This window comes from Pygoscelis adeliae, unplaced genomic scaffold (genome assembly GCF_000699105.1).
Source record: "Pygoscelis adeliae isolate BGI_AS28 unplaced genomic scaffold, ASM69910v1 Scaffold160, whole genome shotgun sequence".
NCBI classification, from domain to species: domain Eukaryota; kingdom Metazoa; phylum Chordata; class Aves; order Sphenisciformes; family Spheniscidae; genus Pygoscelis; species Pygoscelis adeliae.
The window spans coordinates 1,511,146-1,532,231 of record NW_008824035.1 but is presented as its reverse complement, the minus strand read 5'-3'; the positions used below and the strand labels follow the sequence as shown (position 1 = coordinate 1,532,231).

Sequence of the window (21,086 nt, the reverse complement as noted above, 5' to 3'; positions counted from 1 at the left end):
AAAATACTGATGAATATACATATCCATACTGTTTGGCAAAAAAAAAGATAAAAAGTGAGTTTAAACACCTGTAAAACGATTAGGCAAGTGACATGCTGTTAACACATAGATTTTTTTTTTTTTTTAATACTGTTTTCTTATGCTGGTATTAAAGAGCGGAAATTATGTTTGAGATAGCTATCAGAATACAGATTTTAATGTTTTAAAATGCATTGGGGTTTACTGTATTGGGAGTTCACAATGTGTTTAATTACTCATTGCTTCCATTTGGCATTTGGGTTTTTGTTTTTTTTTTTTAATAAGACGACTCTTAAAACTTGTGTGGAGAAAATGAAATTCGAGATCTTTGAGGCAAGGAATACCTTTTGGCTGTGGTGTCAACTGTTAATTGTTACTTTATACTTGAATTCAGATATTTTAGTGCTGTACACAATTGCCAGATGATTATACAAGTCGAATATTGTATTTGGTGTGAGAGATGAAGAAAGTAACCTGTTTCATTGTCCTTCAGAAGTTGTTCTTGGCAGAAAACGGTCATCCTTTTAAAACCTTTGGGACTGTAGCAATTATGATTGTTCCTTGCTTGTAAGTGTGGTTTTTCTCAGGTTAGGCACTACTCTAGGATAGTATTCCCACTAGGAGGAATGCATACTTTCTCCTAAACAGATCAAGTTAAAGACTTGGGTTTTTCCTCTGCCCTAAATGCATATGTTTTAGTAAATTTGGGGAGGATTTTTGTCTTCCCTGAAACTAAAAAGGCATGTACTAAGCTGGATGGATTGTCTTTAAGGTATCCAAAACAATGGCATTAACGCATTACACAGAATTAATGAGACTAATTCTCAGGTAGCTAAGGAAATATCAAATTATCCTAGAAGAGCTTGCGGGGCAAACAAAAAGACAACTTTTTTAGGTAATGATTTAGGTAATCATTCAGGTTGGAAAAGACCTTTAAGATCGTAACATTCTTCTTCATTATTGATCTTCTGTTTCTTCCTGCACTTTAACTGTCAGCCTTCATTTTTTGTGTGTTCTCCTAAAGATAAGCGATTTGTTTTTATCCAGGAATGCTTAAAGGCAGAGATAAGAAAATGCTGTTCTGTGAATAAGTGAGAGGCTAAATCAGGGTAAATGAAAGGGGGATTTTGTGAAAAGAACTGTTCTTGAAATGAAGAGCACTTCATTTTCTGTTCTAGTTTTATTTCTCTTAAAATCCTTTCAAAAGAAAGATTGGAGGCTGATGCCCCTAGATTCCTACTTCCAGTTTTCACTGCTCTGCTTACTGTTAGTCTTGTTGTCTGCAGCCTGCAGCAGCTGCTTGTCTTTCACTTTGGGCTCCTTCCTTAGTGGTACTATCAGGGCACTATGGCCCAGGACTGGTTTTAGTAAACTTTAGTTGGGGGGGGAACACAACAAAAATGGTCTTGAAGCCTCTACTGCAATTCCTATTAGAGAAGCTAGAGACAGTACTATGTAGCTGCTTTACAGCTATCATCTCACAGTTAGGGTTGACTATGTAAGGCAGTATTAGTTTGTTCTGAAAAGGGTTTCCTGTGAAATGCAAGTCTGTATTGTTTCACAATTCACAGGTGTAAGCATGGTGGAAGTTAAAACATCAGGCAGACTTCACTAAATAATGGTTTCTGTGAAGTTCCCACCGTACTGTGTTCTTTCCTTTACTGGGGCAAGAACAATCTGGTTCTTCTTTTGCAGAGAGGATTTCTGTTAGGATCACTGTGCACTGTGTTTGTAGGCCAAGAGTGTGTTGTATTAAAAGACTAGTCTTCAAGTGCTGTTCTCATCATTTGTAATGGGCTTGTTGATTTTATGTGGTGGAATTATGGGTGCTTGGCACTTGGAAAATGAAGCAGAAGCTGTTGCAGAGAGCACAGTTTTGTAGATGTGTGCGAGAGTGCAGGTTGAGTTGAAAAGGTGCTTTCTATATAGGCTTAAACTAAGGGGCTTCTAGTAGGTATAAATTAATCTCTGAAATAGAATTCATAACCTAGGATTCATACAGCAGTGTGCTGTGCAAAGAGAAAAACTAACATTGGGGGATTAGGCCCCAAATGTCTAATTCAGAAAGGTGTTAAAATAAAAGTCAAACTTCAGACCATAGTGTATTCCCTAAGTTACTGAATTGCTTAAAACTAAGCGTATGTTTAAATACTTTGCTGAGCTGCATTTTGAATAAAAATACATGGTTAATGTTCAGTTGTTCAGCATTCGCTGTGCCTCCCAAAAAATTCTGTATGTATTTTCTGTTGAGATTTTTTTTTATTTAATAGCTTATAACATGTAAGATACTGAAAATATTTTCTTTCAATTAGCAGACCACAAATCAGACGCAAACAGAATCTTTGTCTTCATCTCCCAACACTGTGTCACCGGTGCCATTAAATAATCTGACCAGTGCTCCAAGGTTTGGAACAGTTACTCCAAATCGCATCTTTGTAGGAGGAATTGATTTTAAGGTATTTTTTTTCCTAATTTTACTACTAAATGATAATTTATAACCCTATAAAAATCAGTAGGAAAAAATGTGAGACATAATCACATGTGTGTTTGTTTAGGTGGTAAGTGCTCTTCACTGTGATGTTCAAGTCAACAGTAGAGAATAAAGTCTTAAGCCTTGATTTGTGTAACTGTACTACAAAGTTGATTCTGTACACCTAGCTGCTAGAAGCTTTTGATGTACTGGTTCTTCAGAATTTTCTCTCTTCAAAGAAGGTGGCTTTTGTAATCAGCAGAGCTTGTGGTAGAAAAGTATGTGGTTTTTTTATTGTGTAATTTAATAAACCATAAACACAATGTTATAGAGTGCAAACAGAGCAAATGTCAGTAGCTTCAGTTCCTCTAGCACTTTTCTTCCAGTTCATACAAAGAAGGAGCTACAGTGCATGTATTCTTCACTTAGCATAGTAATTTTCTTAAAAGCAAGTGTTTGTTTTAAAGCAAATATTAAAACTTCTGTGGACGATTTGCAGTACTGATCTTAACTCTTAGAATGTTTGTGCCTTTGCATATGCCCTAAAAACCTCAAATAGCAGTGAATATTGAACCATTCTTACATTGTTCAGTCACTTTGAACATTAGTAGCAAGATATGCACCAGACCTTTATACCAGCTACTCTCATTTTTCTTTCTTACCACTTTAGAGAATAAGTTAAGTCATTGACTTTAGTGAAACATTGTTGGTCTACTTAGCTGTTTCTTTGTTCCCACCAACAGTATCTTCTCTGCCTTAATCCTCCTAGGCTGAGGACCTTTTGAGCACTGACTCAGATGAAGAGGAGGAAGAATGACAATTCACTCAGGCTATTTTGCATAATAAATACAAGAAATTCTAGGATCTTCTGGCTCATTTGGCTGAGATAATTCACATGGAGGCGTTCATAATACAAGACATGTTGTATGAGGTCTTCAGTATATTTGGGCTTTAGCAAAGAGGCACAGTAGCTTTTTGCATTAATTGTAAGCAAATTACTAGAACTGTAAAAAGACCTGTCTCACTCTGTTCTTTCTTCACTGCAATTTCAAAGGTTAAAACACTTTTCTGCATAACGTGTCAATATTCTTGTTAATTGTCATATTTATTGTTCATTTTGAAGGGTCTCTTGACTTTTTGGTTCAGTCACTGATAGGTCAAAATCTATTACGAATCTTAATTTCAACAACAGAGGAATTAAGTGTATTTGTATCTCTAAGCATAAAGAAGATGGATTTCGTTGGGAAAGGAAATAGAAGGGATGAAACCTCTGTAGACATTTTACCTACTCTTCCATTTCTATGACTCTTGATAGCAAGTAGAGCCTTAAATATCTGTTCGAATCATAGGATGTATATGTCAGTCTTGGATTGTTTGTTATTGGCAGTCTTATGGCAAAAAGCATTGGTTTTTGTTGTTTTTTTCCCCCCAAAGGTCTTATTCAAGTCAGCTGGGGGGGCGGGGGGGGTGGTAAAAAAGCAATCTATTTTTGTGAAAAAGGGAGACACCTAATCAACAAAAGTTATTTGCTTTCCAGCAAGCTCTTTTATCATTTTGCCAGATGCTTCCATTTGGTCTGTCACCATAGGAGTGATTCCTATTTGTAAAAGGAAATGTCTGGCCTCTTTAAATTTAGAGAAGCAATTCAGTAAGAGAAGTTACAATTGGGTACACTTTCATATTGGTCTGAACAGCTCTTTCTTCAGTGGTGTATGCCATGTATCTTTGACGTAGGTGAAGGCTTAACATTAGCCTTTCTTAAGAATCTGACAAGTGCTTTTGTCGTGTCATGAGCAGGAAAAGGCAAGTCCTGAATGTGTTTCTGGCAAGCTTCTAGGTACCATGTTTGTCCAGATACTTGCAGACTTCACTGTGAATCATAGATTAGTGTTTCCTTCTTATTCCCCTTCAATACACTGCTCTGCAGATAAACGTTTGGCTTTCCAAGTTTATAGTCTTGTGTAGCCATGCTTCATGTCCTTGAGGTATTAAATGACACTTTCAGGCCTGATCAATCTTAAGGGCTCTTTAGTTGTTTCTTGGCGTATTTTAGCCTTCAACTATTTTGTTTCAGGTTCTTTTTCTCAGCTTTGTGAAGCAGCTGAGCTGCATGTAACATATGGAGCTTAAAAGAAGCAATCTTTCAGAAATGGGAAATTTTATCTATAGGCCTTTCATTTCTAAGCAGATACATTTTGGTGTTTATTGGAGAAAATTTTGAGGGAAAGGAAAATCTCCACTGTGAGTCTTTTGTACTTTGTACGTGCTTTTCGTTACTCAAGAATGTGGCAACACTTTAGCATATGCTGTAGAATTGGTTTATATAAGCTATCAGTTGTTTGGCTGAATCTGTTTTCCTATGTACACAGGCTTTCACACTTCTATTTAGGTGCAAGGCATGATCATCTATTCAAGAGAGTGGTTCTGGACTCCAGTCAGAAATTTTTTAACCTTTCCATGGTGGGTAGTTTCTCAAGAACCAGTGCAGGCAGATTCCAAGGAGAGGACACAACTACTGAGCTTTAATAAAATGTGAAGTATTTAATGCCTGTTCAGTGCACTGGTGTCTGTTGTTACCCCTCACACTTTCAGAGTGGCTGAGTATTTTTCTAATATTTTAATGCCTGAATACTTGGATTAGTGAGGGAGATAAAGCAGTCTTCTACTGTCATTGCTGTCTGCTGGACTTAAAGGTTGTAGCAAGCAAGCTGCATTATTTCTTTTTGTAAAATGTGTCTTGAGGGTAGAATTATTCAGAAAGAGCATTAACTTCATATTCTTTCCGGTTATGAAAGTTGTTTAAATTAGGTTTTGTTTCTCAAACCTAGATGAGGCAGATAAGCCTTTGTACAGGAGAGGATTTACTAAATTGTATACATGCAGTTAAAAACAATAAAAGTCATTCACTTAGAGGTAAAGTGGTACTTCTGACACACATCTTTAAAATAATGAAAAGTATAGATGAATACAGAAATTGCTTGAAGCATGTGGAGATCCATGCATATAAGCATACTTCTTCTAGCACTAGGTATAGTATTAACTATGGACCATGTAGAACAACACTTGAAAATCTGAAATGTGGTATTTAGGGCACCATATTTGATATATGCTTACGTTGTAAAAGAAAACCGATTCATAGAAGGTAGATGAGTGTTCACCTAGCTTAGGTGTGCCTTTACATTAGGAACTTGTCTTCTTCCATGCATACTCAGAAGGGAACAGTTTCCTCCAAGTGGATTTAGACCATTCTCCATTCAAAGGACCTTTTGTTACTTAATTTATAAAAGGGAGTTCCTGTGGTGTGCCTATACATATTTTCAGTCTTATATTAAATATATTTTAGAAAGAGGGATCATGGTAAATTAGATGGATTTAACCATTATGTCACTGTGGTTTAGTGGGGATTTTTTTCATATGTGACCTATGCATAACCTTATGGAAGCCTACATACTCTGCCGTTTCGAAGTTTGAAAACACTGCAGTGATGTTTCATATTGTAAACAGTGCTCTAGTATGTAATTTACAGGAACTGAAATTCAGATCTAGTAAACCTGCTTCAATGGTCTTGCCTGTAAAGGGACAGTTGTTATGTAAATCCACTAAAAGAGGAATTTTAATATTTTAGTGGTTTTCTAGCATTATTGCTGAATATGAAAATGCAGTAATTAAACAGGGATGCTGTCCTCTTGCTGTGAGGCTCATACATTCTCATTCTTCTTTCTTCCTATCCAGGATTATCATTAGTTTGTAACAAACTTTATCCAAAGTATATCCTTTAGAAGTCTTATGGTAAATATTCATTGAATAACTATGCAAACCAACTTTTCTTCTTTTTTCCCCCTGCTTGATTTACTGTACTAGACTAATGAAAATGATCTGAGGAAGTTTTTTGCTCAGTATGGCGGTGTGAAAGAAGTGAAGATAGTAAATGACAGAGCTGGAGTATCAAAGGGGTTGGTATAGTAGAATAAGCATGTTGTGGGAATTGAAAATATAACAGAAAGCTGACTGACTATAGTAAATTTGATTATGATTTTCATAGCTGAGAATATTATTAATTTTATGTCATTGATGTTCCCAGTTATTCTGTGTATGCAAAAATCTGTTCTTGCCCGCTAATGTCTACATATAAATGTCTTTGTAATTTGCATAACTGTAAAATTCTATGGTCATGTTATTATATAAGATGAAGCTGTGTGCAACTAGGAAAAACTCAATAGTCCTTTAGGTTTTTTATTACAATAATAATTTAAGTAGATAATCCTATAAAGGTAACTTAGTTATTCAACATCTATATTTCTACTACTGAAAGCCAATGTGGAAAGGAGCCTAAGAATGGAGGAAGAGGTGAGATACACCTGATTGTGCTAGAGTGCATGGCAATAACTGAGTTTTTCTGTGAAGATTTTTTGGAACGAGAACACAGGGGAAAAATCTGACAGTGAATCATGATTGCAGAAAAGGGGACTAAGACTGGAAGTCAACAATAGAGAAATGCCAAAGAGCAAAACTGGAGAAAGATTAAGACTGGGTAGTAAGTTGTTGCTAGAACCCAAAGGACAGTGAAGAAAACAAGATAGGGAACTGAACTGCCACGGAAGGGTGGAAAGAGGGCTGAAGCAAAAAGGAATGTGCATGAGAATTTGTACCTGTAAAGTTCATTTAAAGTTCACTTTGGTCAGAAGTTCTCTTCTGAGTAGTAAGCCTGTGGTGTCTGAATCTCATAATTTTAATGCTGTCAGCACTTAACATTTATTAGTAAATTACACACTGAGCTGCAGGTCTTAGCATAGAGTATACACCTGCATGGCATGTTGGACTTGGTCCTGGTCCCAGATCTGTCACCAAGCCTCTTACTCTTTTACTGAATTCCAAGAAATAGCTGAGACTTGCAATACATGTGTCCATATAATACAATAACCCAAGAATATCCAATTGTGATACAGCTGTGATTGCCAACATATGTCTCACAGTAAATATGTTGGAAAATAATTACTTTCAACGGTGTTGGGATTTCTATTTAAATCCAAGCACAGGCTTCACTGCTTCTCATTGACAAGTGATTTAAGAAACTTACAAGTTTGCATGATTGATTATGTCTATTAGTTTATTGTCCAGTTAGCACATAGAATGAAAAGTCTGTGTAGGTAAGGTCCCAAGCTAGGAAAATAGTTTGTGTTCTTTGAACTTGGAAATGTTTCCAAATTTGTTTAGAGAAGGCAATACAGGAAAAACCCACAGATGTAGAAGTATAGTTGGTCAGAGACCTACTGGACCTCTGTACTGAAATAAGCATGGAAATGCTCACAAAGAATGATATATTGTATTGCAAAATGTGATCTGCTGGCTGGAATGACAGAGGCCTTCTTGGTATCTTCTGAAATCTGACCATGAGAAATGAGCCATGAACCTAAGAAATTAGGCATACAAAACTACTAAAAGACTTCAAAAAAAGATTTGTTGATATTCAGAAAGTTGAAGTTAATTGGGGGGGGGCAGGAATCCATTTTTTGGTATGTATGTGTTGTGGTACAGACCTTAATTATAAGGTCAGATACTTAACTTTTGCACAGGCAGTGTCGCATTCAGTGGCCTAGATTTCTCTGAGAATTAATTGAGGGGTTTTGGTACAGCAGGAGTTATGTGTAGAAAGCCCATTTGATTTGTTGCAGCAGTTAGAAGAGGTATGGCGGAAGAGACATACTGTGTCATGAAGTATGAGAAAACTTCATCCTTAATCACCACAGAGCTCTTGTTTAATGCTAATCATGTCAAGAATGGCAAGAATAATTCACAGATAAACACTGTCTCTGCATTGCTGCTTTTCCTGAGAACTCAATATACTGGATAGTGCTTGTGGAAGTGTGGAGCATTCACAGTTGTTGCTGAAGTAGGTGGGAGCTGTGCTGTAAAGTATAGTATAAAAAAAAACAAAACCATCCCAAGTGTCTTGGGCACCTATAACAAGTGAGAGCTTCAGATCAATATCTCTGTTTAATAGAAATGAAGGAACTAAAGACATAAACTGAGTAACAAGGACAATAGAGAGAGTTTTGCATAGCTTTCTACGTGGGCTACTCGTTTGCTGCATAGAAACAGTAATATATGATGACATACTTAAATATATTAGTAAGTAGACTATAACAAGGATGTTAATTTAAGATTACAGTTGTTACTGCAATCTTTATTTCTACGATTGATTTTTTCCCATTAGTTTACCTTTTAATGTCACTTGTACTATATATGAAGTAATAATGTGCAATGTATATAAATATGAACTTCAGTGACTTAGCTTCTGTAATTTTTATTTAGGTATGGCTTCGTTACTTTCGAAACACAAGAAGATGCACAGAAGATTTTACAAGAGGTAAGTGATAGTCTCAATTATGTTCATCTCTTAAATGAAATACTCCATTTCATATTAGACACTAAGTAGCCCTGGTTGTCTGGTCCTCTTCTGTTTGCCAACTTGCATTTGAAGATCTGTTAAGTTCAGTCTCTGTAGTTAAGAAGATGGCATAGAGAGATCTAAGATAATATTTATACTGAGATTTTCTGGAACTAGGGAAGGGAGTTGCCAGTTCATAGTAGAGCTCTTGACTTTGACATACAGTCTTTATTTTCTTAGTCTATGTGTGGTCCATAGTACATATAGAGCTATAAAGACTCTATCCTTCACAATTGCTTTCATTTGCTTTACTAGAAAATCCATTGCTGTCAAGATTTTGTGGGGAGTTGGGAAAGATAACTGCTGTCTTTTATTCTGACATGTTTGATTGTCAGAGCTGACGTAATTCTTTTCAGGAATAATTTGATTCACTTGAAGTCTTAAACAATGAAGCTCATTTTATGTCCGTGTAGTTGTTGCTGCTCCTCTTAGCTGCATTACTGTCTTGATGCTCCTTGTAGAACCTCCCTTGAGACATGGTTAGCTCTTCAGCTGTATGTTAGCTCTTCAGTTTGTTTTGTTTTTTAAATGTGTGCTCCATGTTCTCATTGGAATGTATTAGAGAGATCTGTTGTTCAGGATCTATTCATACACGTGAGGGTATCCAGGTGCAAGGGGGGGGAGCCAAACCAGAAAACAGTATCCAAGGCTTGCAAATTGCATTCTCCCAAATATAAAACCAGTTAAAATGTTGAAATACGGAGCCTTTGTTAGAAATTAAAATTCAAAATAAGAGCCAGGACATTTTCAAAGACACTTTCAGAGTGTTTTCAAAAAATATGGTTTTGTGGAGCCAGAGGGTATACAGACAGGAACTTCTTTGAGTAGCCACCTTTTTTTTCCCTGTTTTTATTGTTTTATTTCTGTGAACTAGAAGAATACCAATGGTACTGAGTACCATTGTGAAAATGGCTTAGGATTTTTGCCTCTGTTGTAACTGAAAAGCTGCTCCATGTGAAGTCTTACTGCTGTCTCATTCAATGATACTAATGCTTCTTTGTCTACTATAAGTGCTTTAATTTAGATGTCCTACAATTCTATCACCTTTTTCATCTTTGCATCATACTGCTATCTCATATTCATCTTGAGATCAATTAGCATCTAGGTCTTTCTCGGACATCTTAAGCTGAGAGTTTCTAGGCTTTAATAACTTATGTATGAAATGAATGATTGTTTTCATTTTGTGCTCTTGAATTTCATCTCATTTATATATCCTGATGATCCTTTGCACTGATTTTTTTTTTGTGTCCTACTTTTCTGTCATGAGTAGTGTCACCAGAAATTTCTATGTTGCAGTCTTCGAAAGTATTAAATTGCGTTAGTATCGAGAACAGATCTTGAGGAGTTTCACCAGGATCCTCTTTCTGGTCGTATGCTATTACTACTAATGTTACCTCTTCCATCTTTCTGAAGTAATTTTTTATTCACCACAGTTTTTCCTATTAGTCTTCGCTTTCTGTAGCATCATGTGTAATTTTTCAAGCAGTGCTGTATTAAATGCTTTGAAGAAGTCCGTACAGGTTAGATATTTCTCTTAATTGTGAAAGTTGTGTATAAAAAAGTCTAAATTCTGATGGATCACATCAATGAAATACATTGCACTGGAAAGAATCGTCTTCCTATTGTCTGTGTTGGAATGCTGTTTGACTGAAATGCGCATCTGTTTCCTAGGAGTTGCTCTGTGTTTAATAGGCTAGGCAGGTATGTTTGTCATAATTAATCCTTGTTTATGAAGTCCCAGATCCAACAAAATAGTCTAACCTCTTCCTGACTTTAAATCTGATAGGTGGGACTTTGCATTTTGTACAGGTGTTCAAGTATTTTGCTAAATTGGGCTGAAATGAAGAAAATGTATTGATTACCTAACTGTTGTCCTTCTGTTGAATGTGATTTAGAGCTGTGTTTCTTTCTATGTTCCTCTTTAAGAAGTAATTATCTCCTTACCGGAGAAGTTAGAGCTCTGAAAACTGAAGACTTCGTGGTATAACGTGGTAGTGTTTAGTGCGCATTCTCCCTTACGTAACTGTTCAGGGAAGTAGGCCTTCGGAACCCTTTCAGACTTTGCAAAGCAGCACTAAATAGATGTTGACAACTAAAAAAACCAGTTGATTTACCCTATTCTTACTATTTTTTATTAACAAGTAGTGAGTTCAGTGTCAATTTAAAAACAAAGGCAAGGTTTTAATTTACCTGATGGACCTGATGCTCACTTTCTGTTGTAAGCAAAACAGTTGGAAGAGAATGTAGCTTTGTCTGTACCTAGCACCTTTTTATTAAAAAAAAAAAAAAATCTTCTGCAATAGTTTAGCTTTACTAGGATATCTGTTTTAGTGTGCTTTTATGTTTTGTTAGCCTGGATGTAAGGAAGTTTTAAGTCAGGACTGAGTGAATATGGGGACTTTCTACATTCAGCCCTTATCTGGCCATTTTCATAGACTTACTTGTTCCTGTCATCTTTTGTAAAATAATGTTGTGATCATGAAAAAAATAAATTTATCTATACTTGAAATTGTCAGTTTGTGTATACATGTGCTTTTATAAAAGCAGTAAATACGTGAGGAAGGTAAAACTAAAAAAATCTGCTGACAATTATAGGTATCAGTTGTTAGTCAAGAGGCTCCATGAGGAGTAAGTAATACTTGAAATTACCGATGATTAATTTTGTCTATGTGAAGTCTAAGGTTAGATTGAAAAGGAATTAGTATAGCTTCTGGTTTTTTTGAGATGCACTGTAAATAAAAAGCAGGGGAGAGCGTGAAACCTACTAAGTGCCTTGTCTACTTCTGACTTTTGTTTCTTGGATGCCTAGATATTTGTAGAAAATACACATAACGAATGTCTTTTTTCTTTAATTCTAGGCTAAAAAACTTAATTATAAGGATAAGAAATTGAATATTGGTCCAGCAATAAGAAAACAACAAATACGGAGTCCTCGTATGTATTTTTGTTTACATTTGTATATTATATAAGTGTCACTACGAATGTGAATTTTTAACCAAGAAGTACCTGGTTGTGCACTGTATTAATGCTGTGCATGGAATATGCTCAGAATGGTTTGCAGTGGAAGTAAGTGCATGCCAGTAGAAATGTCCAAATAAAAGAACCAAAGATCATCAATCTGTTTATCTCTTTTAATATGTTGTTTACTTTCTTTCTTGGAAAAGATTATCTAGGAACAAACTGAACGGAAATTTCTCTGAGTTGCCAGGCAGAACCTCAAATCTAAACACTTGAGTGTCCTCACAGATTCTACAGGATAAAGCAGGCTGTGCTGGTTGCTTGGGTTGTTACCGATTTATTTATTTGTATTAGCAAAATCCATCAGGACTGTTGCATCTTGCTTTCTTTGGTAGAAACTATAAGGAATGGGTGGCTGCAGTCACCATTCACTTCTTAAGAGTTCTTTGCTGTAAGATAATGGAACGGATGCTGTATGTTTCTTCTCTGGCAAAGAACTATTTAGACTGAACACATACATAAGAGGAGTATTGATAAGTCTTTTGTCAGATGACTTTATCTTGAGCAAGTGTGCTGTTACAATGTTCTTTTGGGGGAGACAGAAGACAGGTTTTCTTCTAGAGAAGATGCCCTCCCCTCTACCGGGGCTGTTTTATTTCTATAAAACACTACTGAAAATGTAGGATATAAATCGCCAACTTTTAAGACAAGATCTGTCAAGTTTTTGGCATAGCAGGGCATGCTGTTTTGTTATTCCTCAGTAAGAGCCATGTGTCAGAGGTGTAAAATACATTCCTTTATAAGTGCAGCAGGGAATGAAGTGTACTTTTGTAACTTTCCTTCAGTATTTGTCCTATGGTACCTTTTGGAAGAGGGGGAAAAAAAAAACTTTCGCTCATCTTCTGTCTGAGGACAACACAGAATTTTAGTTTAATTCTAAAGCTTTCTTTAGTTGTAACTGTTACGTTATTGATTAGAAGTAGTTCATGTGTACGCTAACACTGTTGGTGCAGACACACTTTCTGCAGACAGGAAATTTCCCTTTCTCTTCCTCCCCTTGCGCATAGGTATGCCCAGGGAAAATGGGATACTTTGTTCCAACTGTATAGTTTCTTTGCTTTAGAAATTATTCAGCATGATCTTTGCTCAGTCATCATCAAGGGGTTATATGCTTTTTGCTGTGCTTTATTTCCCTTTCCATCTTTGACTTGGACTTTCTCAGTTGCACTGCCTGACTTGTGCTTCCTTCCTCTGACTCTTGTGCTGAATGTGTGTATTGATAGAAGAGGGGCATATCTCTTTATTTCAGAAACCTGGGGAACAGAGGGGGGAAAAAACCCTAAAAAATACTGTTTGGAGAAAGCTGCTGTGTCCTTTTGAGATCTCTGTGGCCCTGTTTGACTCTGCCACTTCTTCCTCAGGCCTAGGATAGATCTGTGATACAAGATCTTATTGACATGTAGGGACATACCCTAGGATCTGATTTTAGTATCTGTTCCCGTGCTCAGCCTACCAACCTTAGTCGCTAGGATACTTTCTCCTACTGCAGCTCATCTTGAGGTTCATGAAGCCATAAAATCTAGATTCACAGTATCACTGTAGGGCTGTGGTTCTATTATATTTAGCAGAATTGAAGAGATAGGCCACTTATCGCTGTCCTCTGCAGCCCACCTGTAATCTAGTACTTGTCTTCCCTATTATTAACTGAAACAATTTTTAGCTCTTCTGTCATCATAGGACCTTTTTTGTTAAGAACTGGGAGGACCACCCAGTCTGCTTTTCCCCAGCACCAAGTATTGTGAAAATGGGCATTCTAAAAGCTGAAAAGTAGTAACCAAACATGAACAATTAGAAGAAGAATGAATTGTTGTGGGCTGGAAGAATTTCAGATAGCTATACGTCCTCCAAGTTGTTTGGTGGTAGTTTGGTGCCGCCCCGCACCCCCCCCCCGTCACAGTGAGTTTGGTGGGTTTGATGGAGAATATTTCCTTTTCCTTTGTAAGAGATGTATTCAACAATAGCAGAAAGTTCTGTGCAACGTACTTGGGAGTTAGCGAAGTGGACAGGATTGCTGGCCATGGGATCCTGTTGGTCTCCTCATTTGAGATATCAGTAACTACTATTCTAGATTGCTTACTGGAGCTAAAGTAGCCTCTAATTTTTCTAAGGTCTGTTTAACACTATCCTAACAACAATCTTAGCCTGACCTGTCTATGGATAGTATTTCAGCTCTATTGTATCTGGGTGTCTTCAGGCTTTTCTAGGAGTTAGTCAAACTCTTACGATCAATGAAGGCCCTTGAATCATTGTGGGACCCTTCTTGGTCCTCCACTTAGCATTCTAGAAATCTCTTCAGTGTTGTGTCTGTCTATAAAATGGCACTTCCTCATGGCACTTACTTCTGCAAGGGAGATGAAAAACTAAAACTTGCTCAGTGATCTTCTTTATATTGTGTTCTTCCTGAGTTTTTTCCATGCTATGTTCCTACTTAATGTGATTTCAAGATTTCAATTTCAGTTACAGAATTAATTTTCCTTTTTTTTTTTTTTACAGAAGTCTCCTTATATTTGGAACTGAAACTTGTCTTCATGTTTGACATGAAGTTCTAAAGAAACATGCAGTCCTGCCCCATGCCCCCCAAAATGCAGACAGAGATAGAGCCTAGGTGATCTCAAAAGTAGTGTTTGAAAAAGCTAAACAATCTCTGCATAGGGGTAGATGTCCCTTTACTTGCATAATGCTTGCTGTCAGTACCCGTTAGATGGCTGTGTAGATAGAACTCTGCTCTGGGATCAGACCATGCGCATTTATAGCCTCTGCCGTAGCGGCAGCATTGCTGAGAAGTGTCCCTGTTGCTGACATCTAGATACCAGTTTTCACTTTTGCCAGGCAATGTGCCATCACAGAAAGACAGTCTTTGTGTGTTGAGAAACCGGGCTGCACCTTGTAATGAAATCATTCTGTTGTTTTTAGTGCTTGGATCCTGTTTCAGCTAAATACGAAAATGTGGAGGTTACCAATGAAAATCTCCTACAATGTGAAGTTACCTTTGGATATTTGAAGATTAAAAAAAATATATATTTGCTGGTAATTGGAGTATCTCTGTTTAGTAATTTATATGCATGTCATCTTCTGCACCCCTTTCCATCTACCTCTGGAGACATCCTGTGACCATCTGCTTTCATGATTTTGTGTTTGAGAGGAAATTGAAATGGCACTAGGCACGCTGCCTCATGTTCTTTCCTTTGAGTGTTTTGCTTCTCTGAAGATCAGAAATGATATTTTTTTTTATGACCTACACATCTAAGAAAAAAATTTACTGGTAAGTAAACTTTAAAATATTAATTCCAGGTTCTACTGTAATACCAGAAGCTGGTACAATGTACTTAACTACTTCAAGTGGATACCCTTATATTTACCATAATGGAGTGGCTTATTTTCATACATCTGAAGTTGCTTCTGTTCCGCAGCCATGGCCAGTAAGTAATTTATTTTTGTATATATGGTTTTCTGTGGACCAGGATGAGTGCAGTGTCTGCAGGTCCCTCCTGCTTCCTGTTTCTTTGGCTAAGCCTTGTGTTTGATGTTTAAATGGCTTCCTTATATTAGTTTGTTTATTTTGTGTTTTGCTTTTTTAAAATATTACTTAAGTGTATTATTCTTCTGCAGGGGACTTCGCTTTGATGTGACCTACTGGACAGGGTAGTTCAGAATCAGTGTGGGCCCTACCCCAGGAGAAGTTTTGTTTTACTAAGGAGTTGTTGGTGCTTATGACCCTTGATTGGCTCCATTTATTATTCCTCTATGAGTGAGGTGTTCTTGGCTGCAAAATATTATGCTGAGGATGAAAAGAGAACATAATAGTAGATAAACAAATCAGAAGTGAAATTGGGTAATCTTATAGTCATTCACGTACTCCACAAATACTGCTTGTTTTAGGAGGAGGATAATTCAGTAGATTCATTGGCTTTACTAGGCTTGGGGAACTTGGACAGAATTTCTTGGGAAGTACAGGAAGGAGTTGTCAATCGCTTCAGTTTTTTTACAAGAGGGAAGGATTGCAAGACGGATGGGGTCTGCATAAGGCACAGGACCTACACAGAGGATGCATCCTTACTAATTTCTGTAAAAGCAGCATTCACAGAGGCTGAATCTCTATAAATGAGATGGAATATAGATCCACTATAAATGAGTGGAAAATCCCTTCACGTATTGGAGGGTAAAAACTCAATAGAAGAATTACTAGTAAATAAAAACAGACTTTCCCAAAACAGAGATGAGAACAGTAATAGATTCTTTGTTGTTTGTTTTGGCACTGTAGAATCTTTTTCTCAGTATTTAACCTGTTTTAATCACTTCTGTTAACTTCTAAGATGTTTGCTCTTCTAACAGAGGTATGATATAGTGCCTCCTAGTGCCCTCTCAACTTTAGAGGATAAGCATAAACACCTGTCCACGTATTTTAGAAAGCCTTTTTTAAGTTCATGCTCTATAGTTCTAGAGAACTTGCTCAAATCCTACCTGTTGGAAAAACCAATACTTTTAGTGTTATAGTACTGAACTTTGGTTCTAGTGCCCTGGCTCAGATCCACTGTGTTTCAAACAAGTAGCACTCAGTCTTTCCGATGAGAAATACTGCTGCCTCTTTTGGTTTCAGTCATTTACATATTCCTAATTTTCATCATTAGGAAAGTACCCATATAAGAATTTAAGGAAAAAACCTAAAAATTTGATGTTACAGAAAACATTAATCAAAGATATTAATACTTTTTGGTGTGTATTGTGCATGTATAATAGTGCAGATGGGGTCTCTTTTTTTTTCCATTTTGCATTCTGCATTTTCATATAGTGTTAGAATAAATTACAGTAGTTGTGGAGCAGTTCCTTCCTAAATATTTGCAGGAATGAGGCAATTGTCATGACGTGGGAGTTGCACACACTAGCTTTAACTAATCGGAACTAGAGGTTCATGGTCCTACGTTGTCCACTACCATGGCCATGTTTTTCTGCCCCCCTTTTCTTTCACTGGTGTTTCTCTGACCCTAAACTGGGTCACCCCAAAATCCAGGCAGATTTCTAACTGGCTTAGCTCCCTAAACTGTCTCACTGCGAAACGAGATGAATGCTGGGGCTGGTGTGAGGAAGGGAACGGAAAAGGGAAGATTAGGTTGGGGCTGTGGAGAGGATAGGAATACATCAGTCACAACTTAGATTTCCCTAAGTGTTTACAAAAATGTACCTATGATCAGGGTAGTAGATGGCCTTAGCACCTCTAGATAGTGATGGCCTAGTGCTTTCTGGAAAGAACTAAGTAAATATGCCAAAGATTTTTGTTTCATCTGTAATGTAGGCCCTTAGAAACAGCGGTTTTGAAGAATCTAAGTGTAAGTTAAAACTTGGTAAATCCATTTTCAAAAGGGAGGGGAGGTGGTTCAGCATTATAGTACTTCAGAACTGTTCTTAATAGGAGTGACAATTTATGAAATTGTTGCATTAAGACTTGTAACTTTTTTCTTTTTAAGTCACGCTCTGTTTCCAGTTCACCTATGATGGTGGCTCAACCAGTTTATCAGTCTCCTACATACCATTATCAGGTATCTGTTTGAAAATGGGTTTCAGACAATCAGTATTCCTTCCAGCCATGCAGTTTTATTTGCAGTGCCATCTTAGGTCTGTTTATTCTTAGGAAATAAAAAGGCTGTTCAAAATAGTCATATAAAACAGATTTTAATCTCATTGAAGGCTGTCTTTTCAATAGAATACAATTTATTCTGCCTATATAACTACATGGAAATGTAATAAATTAAAATTTTCTTTGGTGTTCCTAGACAGCTGGCTTAGTACTGTCCTTAACTTTTATCATCTAAGCCAAACTCCTGCTCAAAGCAGGGCTGGTTAGATCAGGTTTCTCAGGAACTTGTCCAGTTGAATTTTAAGTATCTCCAGTGATGGAGATTCCACAACCTTTCTGGACAGCCTCTTCCAATATTTGACCCTTCTCATGGTAAAAGACTTTTTTCCTTATAACTAGTTAAAATTTGCAATGTTCCAGCCTCTGTCCATTGACTCCTGTGCGCTGAACGCCTCTGAGAATCTGACTCAGTCATATTCATGCCCCAGCCCCCCTTAGGTAGTTGTAGCCAGCAATAATTATCCCCTCCCACCTTTATCCTTCTCAAGGCTGAACAAACCAAATTCTCTCAGCATCCTGATATGTCTGTTCTCCAGTCCCCTAACCATAATAGTGGCCCACTACTGGATTTATGCAGTATGTCCATGTTTTTAATGTGTGATGGAAAGTTAACTGCACTTTGTATCTTCTGTTTTCCTAATTAGGCACGCTTCTTAGATGCTTCAGTATTTTAGAAGCTTATGAAATGCCCAAGTCAGAGGCTGAGTAGAAGTAGACAAAACTATGTTCCTGAATTATTTGGGGGCTTATGAAAATCATATTTCTTCTTTTTGGTTAAGAATTTATTATAGATTTGAGATAGTTTTGACTCTAGTATGTTGGGAATTCTAATTTGTGTATGCATATGTTCTTAGTCACGTAGGTAATAACTTTTTTGTTTGAATTTAGGCACCAACACAGTGTCTTCCAAGTCAGTGGCAGTGGTCTGTTCCACAGGTAAATACAGTTCATAGTTGCAGCATTTTACCATTAGTTTGCATCCAGTTTAAAGGTATAGTGTGCTTATCTAACAGTGGAATTTTCCACTATTCACAAAACTGTTGAAATAAATACTAATTGCTGTATTTTAGCAATGCATTTACAACACTTGCTGATATACTAGAAGGCATAAAATAGCATTTATTGAAGCATCAAATACAAATCTAATGTAAAGAGAGCATCTTCCCCTCTCCTCTCCCTCTGGCAAAAAGTTTGTATTAAATTATCTAATAAGTTCTCAGAAGCAGATAAAAACTGCCATATTTTGCCTGATAGGAGAAATTAGTATTAACTAGCTCATTAACTGATACTAACTGCGGTGTTTCATTGGAGTATTGCTAGCAGAGGCATGTAGACACAGAAGTATGGTGAAATAGACCATTGAAATAGGAGGAAGAATTTGAAATTGCTAACTTGGTAATTTTGGAGGTGTCCTGGTTTCAGCTGGGATAAGAGTTAATTTTCTTCCTAGTAGCTGGTACAGTGCTGTGTTTTGGATTTAGCATGAGAATAATGTGATAACACACTGATGTTTAGTTGTTGCTGAGCAGTGTTTATAATAAAGTCAAGGACTTTTCAGCCTCCCATGCTCTGCAAGCGAGGAGGTGTACAAGAGCTGGGAGGGGGCACAGCCAGGATAGCTGACCCAAACTGGCCAAAGGGATGTTCCATACCATGTGACGTCATGCCCAGTATATAAAGCTGGGGGGAGTTGGCTGGGGGGCAGCAACCGCTGCTCAGGGGCAGGCTGGGCATCGGTAGGCGGGTGGTGAGCAATTGCATCATGCATGGCGTGCTTTGTATATTCTTCTATTATTATTATTACTATTTTACTTCATTTTATTTCAATTATTAAACTGTTCTTACCTCAATCCACAAGTTTTCTCACTTTCACTCTTCTGATTCTCTCCCCCATCCCACTGGGGCTGGGGGAGTGAGCGACCAGCTGTGTGGTGCTCAGTTGCCCGCTGAGGTTGAACCATGACAGAGGGGAGAGTTTATCATTTTTGTGATCTCTGTAGCAGAGGAGCTTAGTATGGAAATCTTGCCACTCAAGGAACTTGAAGAGTTTGAAGCTAAAAGGAGGACCAAGTCCTGTAAGCTTGAACTGTTACAATGTGTCCTCATTACTTCAGTAGCAGCCAGCCTTGTCCAGTTATGGTCAGTCCCACTCTATTAATAGATGTCAGTCTGCTGCTTTGAAATCTGGGTGTTGAATTACAGAAATACTGTGGGTTTTATTTTAAAACTCAATACTTGTTTTTTTAATGTAATGTTTTTGCAAGAGAAAATTAAACTGTATTATGTTTCTGTGGTCTTGAGAGTAAGTGTCAATTTTATAAAGTTTAGGGTTTCTCTAACAATGCTCTCCAAAATGTGAATAAAATCTGAAAAATACATAAAAGTGATTAAAGGACATCTTTGTTCTATTCTACTACCTGACCTTCCTACCCACTTCCCCCTCACTTAGTTTCTTTAGGTTATCAAAGATGAATTTCACACTTTCTTTCAAAGCTTTATCTTCATTTGTATGTAGCAAAGATGACTGTAAAATAAGCTTTGGTATTTATAGTGCATAAGTCATGTAATTTATGAAAATAATGTGTTTTATTTCAGTCTCCTGCCTCTTCACCTTCATTCTTGTATCTGCAGCCATCTGAAGTCATTTATCAGCCAATAGGGATTACCCAGGAAAGTGGATGTATACCTCCTCCTCCTCTCTTAGTGGAAGCTGCAGTTCCCGAGGTATTTTTATAGAAATTTTACTTATAATTGAAGCATTTATCTGCAATTGAAAAACATACTCTTTTAGTTTAGGCACAGGCAGTTCAGAGCACCTACGTCAACTGTTCCCTGTATTTACCCCCACACCCATGCTGCTACTGTTAAATCATTTCAGCTGTCCTCAAGTTAGAGTATCTCTTCCAGTTTTCTAGCAGAATGCTTTGATTCTGAAATATTTTAGAGGGTCACAAGTGTGTGACAGCAGTATAAAGACTAGTCAATTTGTTTTGTTTGAAAATAACATTTAAATAAAATGAGAGTCAGACTCTTCGGAATGCTGGATTGGTCTACCCAAGCCATAACAGTTTCCTGAAGTAATTCTTTTTCTGTGTGAGTAGGAGCCTGTTTCTAAATATTCTGAAGGTCAGAATGAATTAAGAATAGTTGAATGACTAAATAATTTTTTTCTTTGATTTTTTTTTCTTCTATATCAATAGCATTTCTAATGTTTCTTGAGAGATTCTTAATGTACAATAAGGCCATTTCTTTATAATTGGATATAAAAATGACTAAATAATTGGCTACAGAAAAACTTACTATGAAATTGAAAATGTATTATGATTAATTGGTACTTTTCCTCTCTGATTCATTCCGAATTAACAGGGATGCCAAAATAAATGGTAAATTAGGACAGTAATCAAATACTTTTACGCCAGTTGAAAAGTATTTTATTCCTACAGGAGAAGTTCCAAAACTGGTATTTCAAACATCTTAGATATGTCAGGATTTCCCACTTA

General features: G+C 37.0%; 1 protein-coding gene across 1 annotated transcript in view; it reads left to right on the top strand.

Moving 5' to 3' along the window:
• The first annotated feature begins 6,416 nt into the window (after positions 1-6,416).
• The window catches only part of BOLL (boule-like RNA-binding protein), a 22,841-nt gene continuing 8,171 nt past the window's right edge, over positions 6,417-21,086 (top strand). Inside the window, exons 1-5 of the mRNA XM_009331544.1 lie at positions 6,417-6,441; positions 15,246-15,373; positions 17,417-17,488; positions 18,475-18,522; positions 20,182-20,310. Of these exons, the coding sequence (XP_009329819.1) occupies positions 6,417-6,441; positions 15,246-15,373; positions 17,417-17,488; positions 18,475-18,522; positions 20,182-20,310 (402 nt within the window). The remainder of the gene's footprint in view (positions 6,442-15,245; positions 15,374-17,416; positions 17,489-18,474; positions 18,523-20,181; positions 20,311-21,086) is intronic.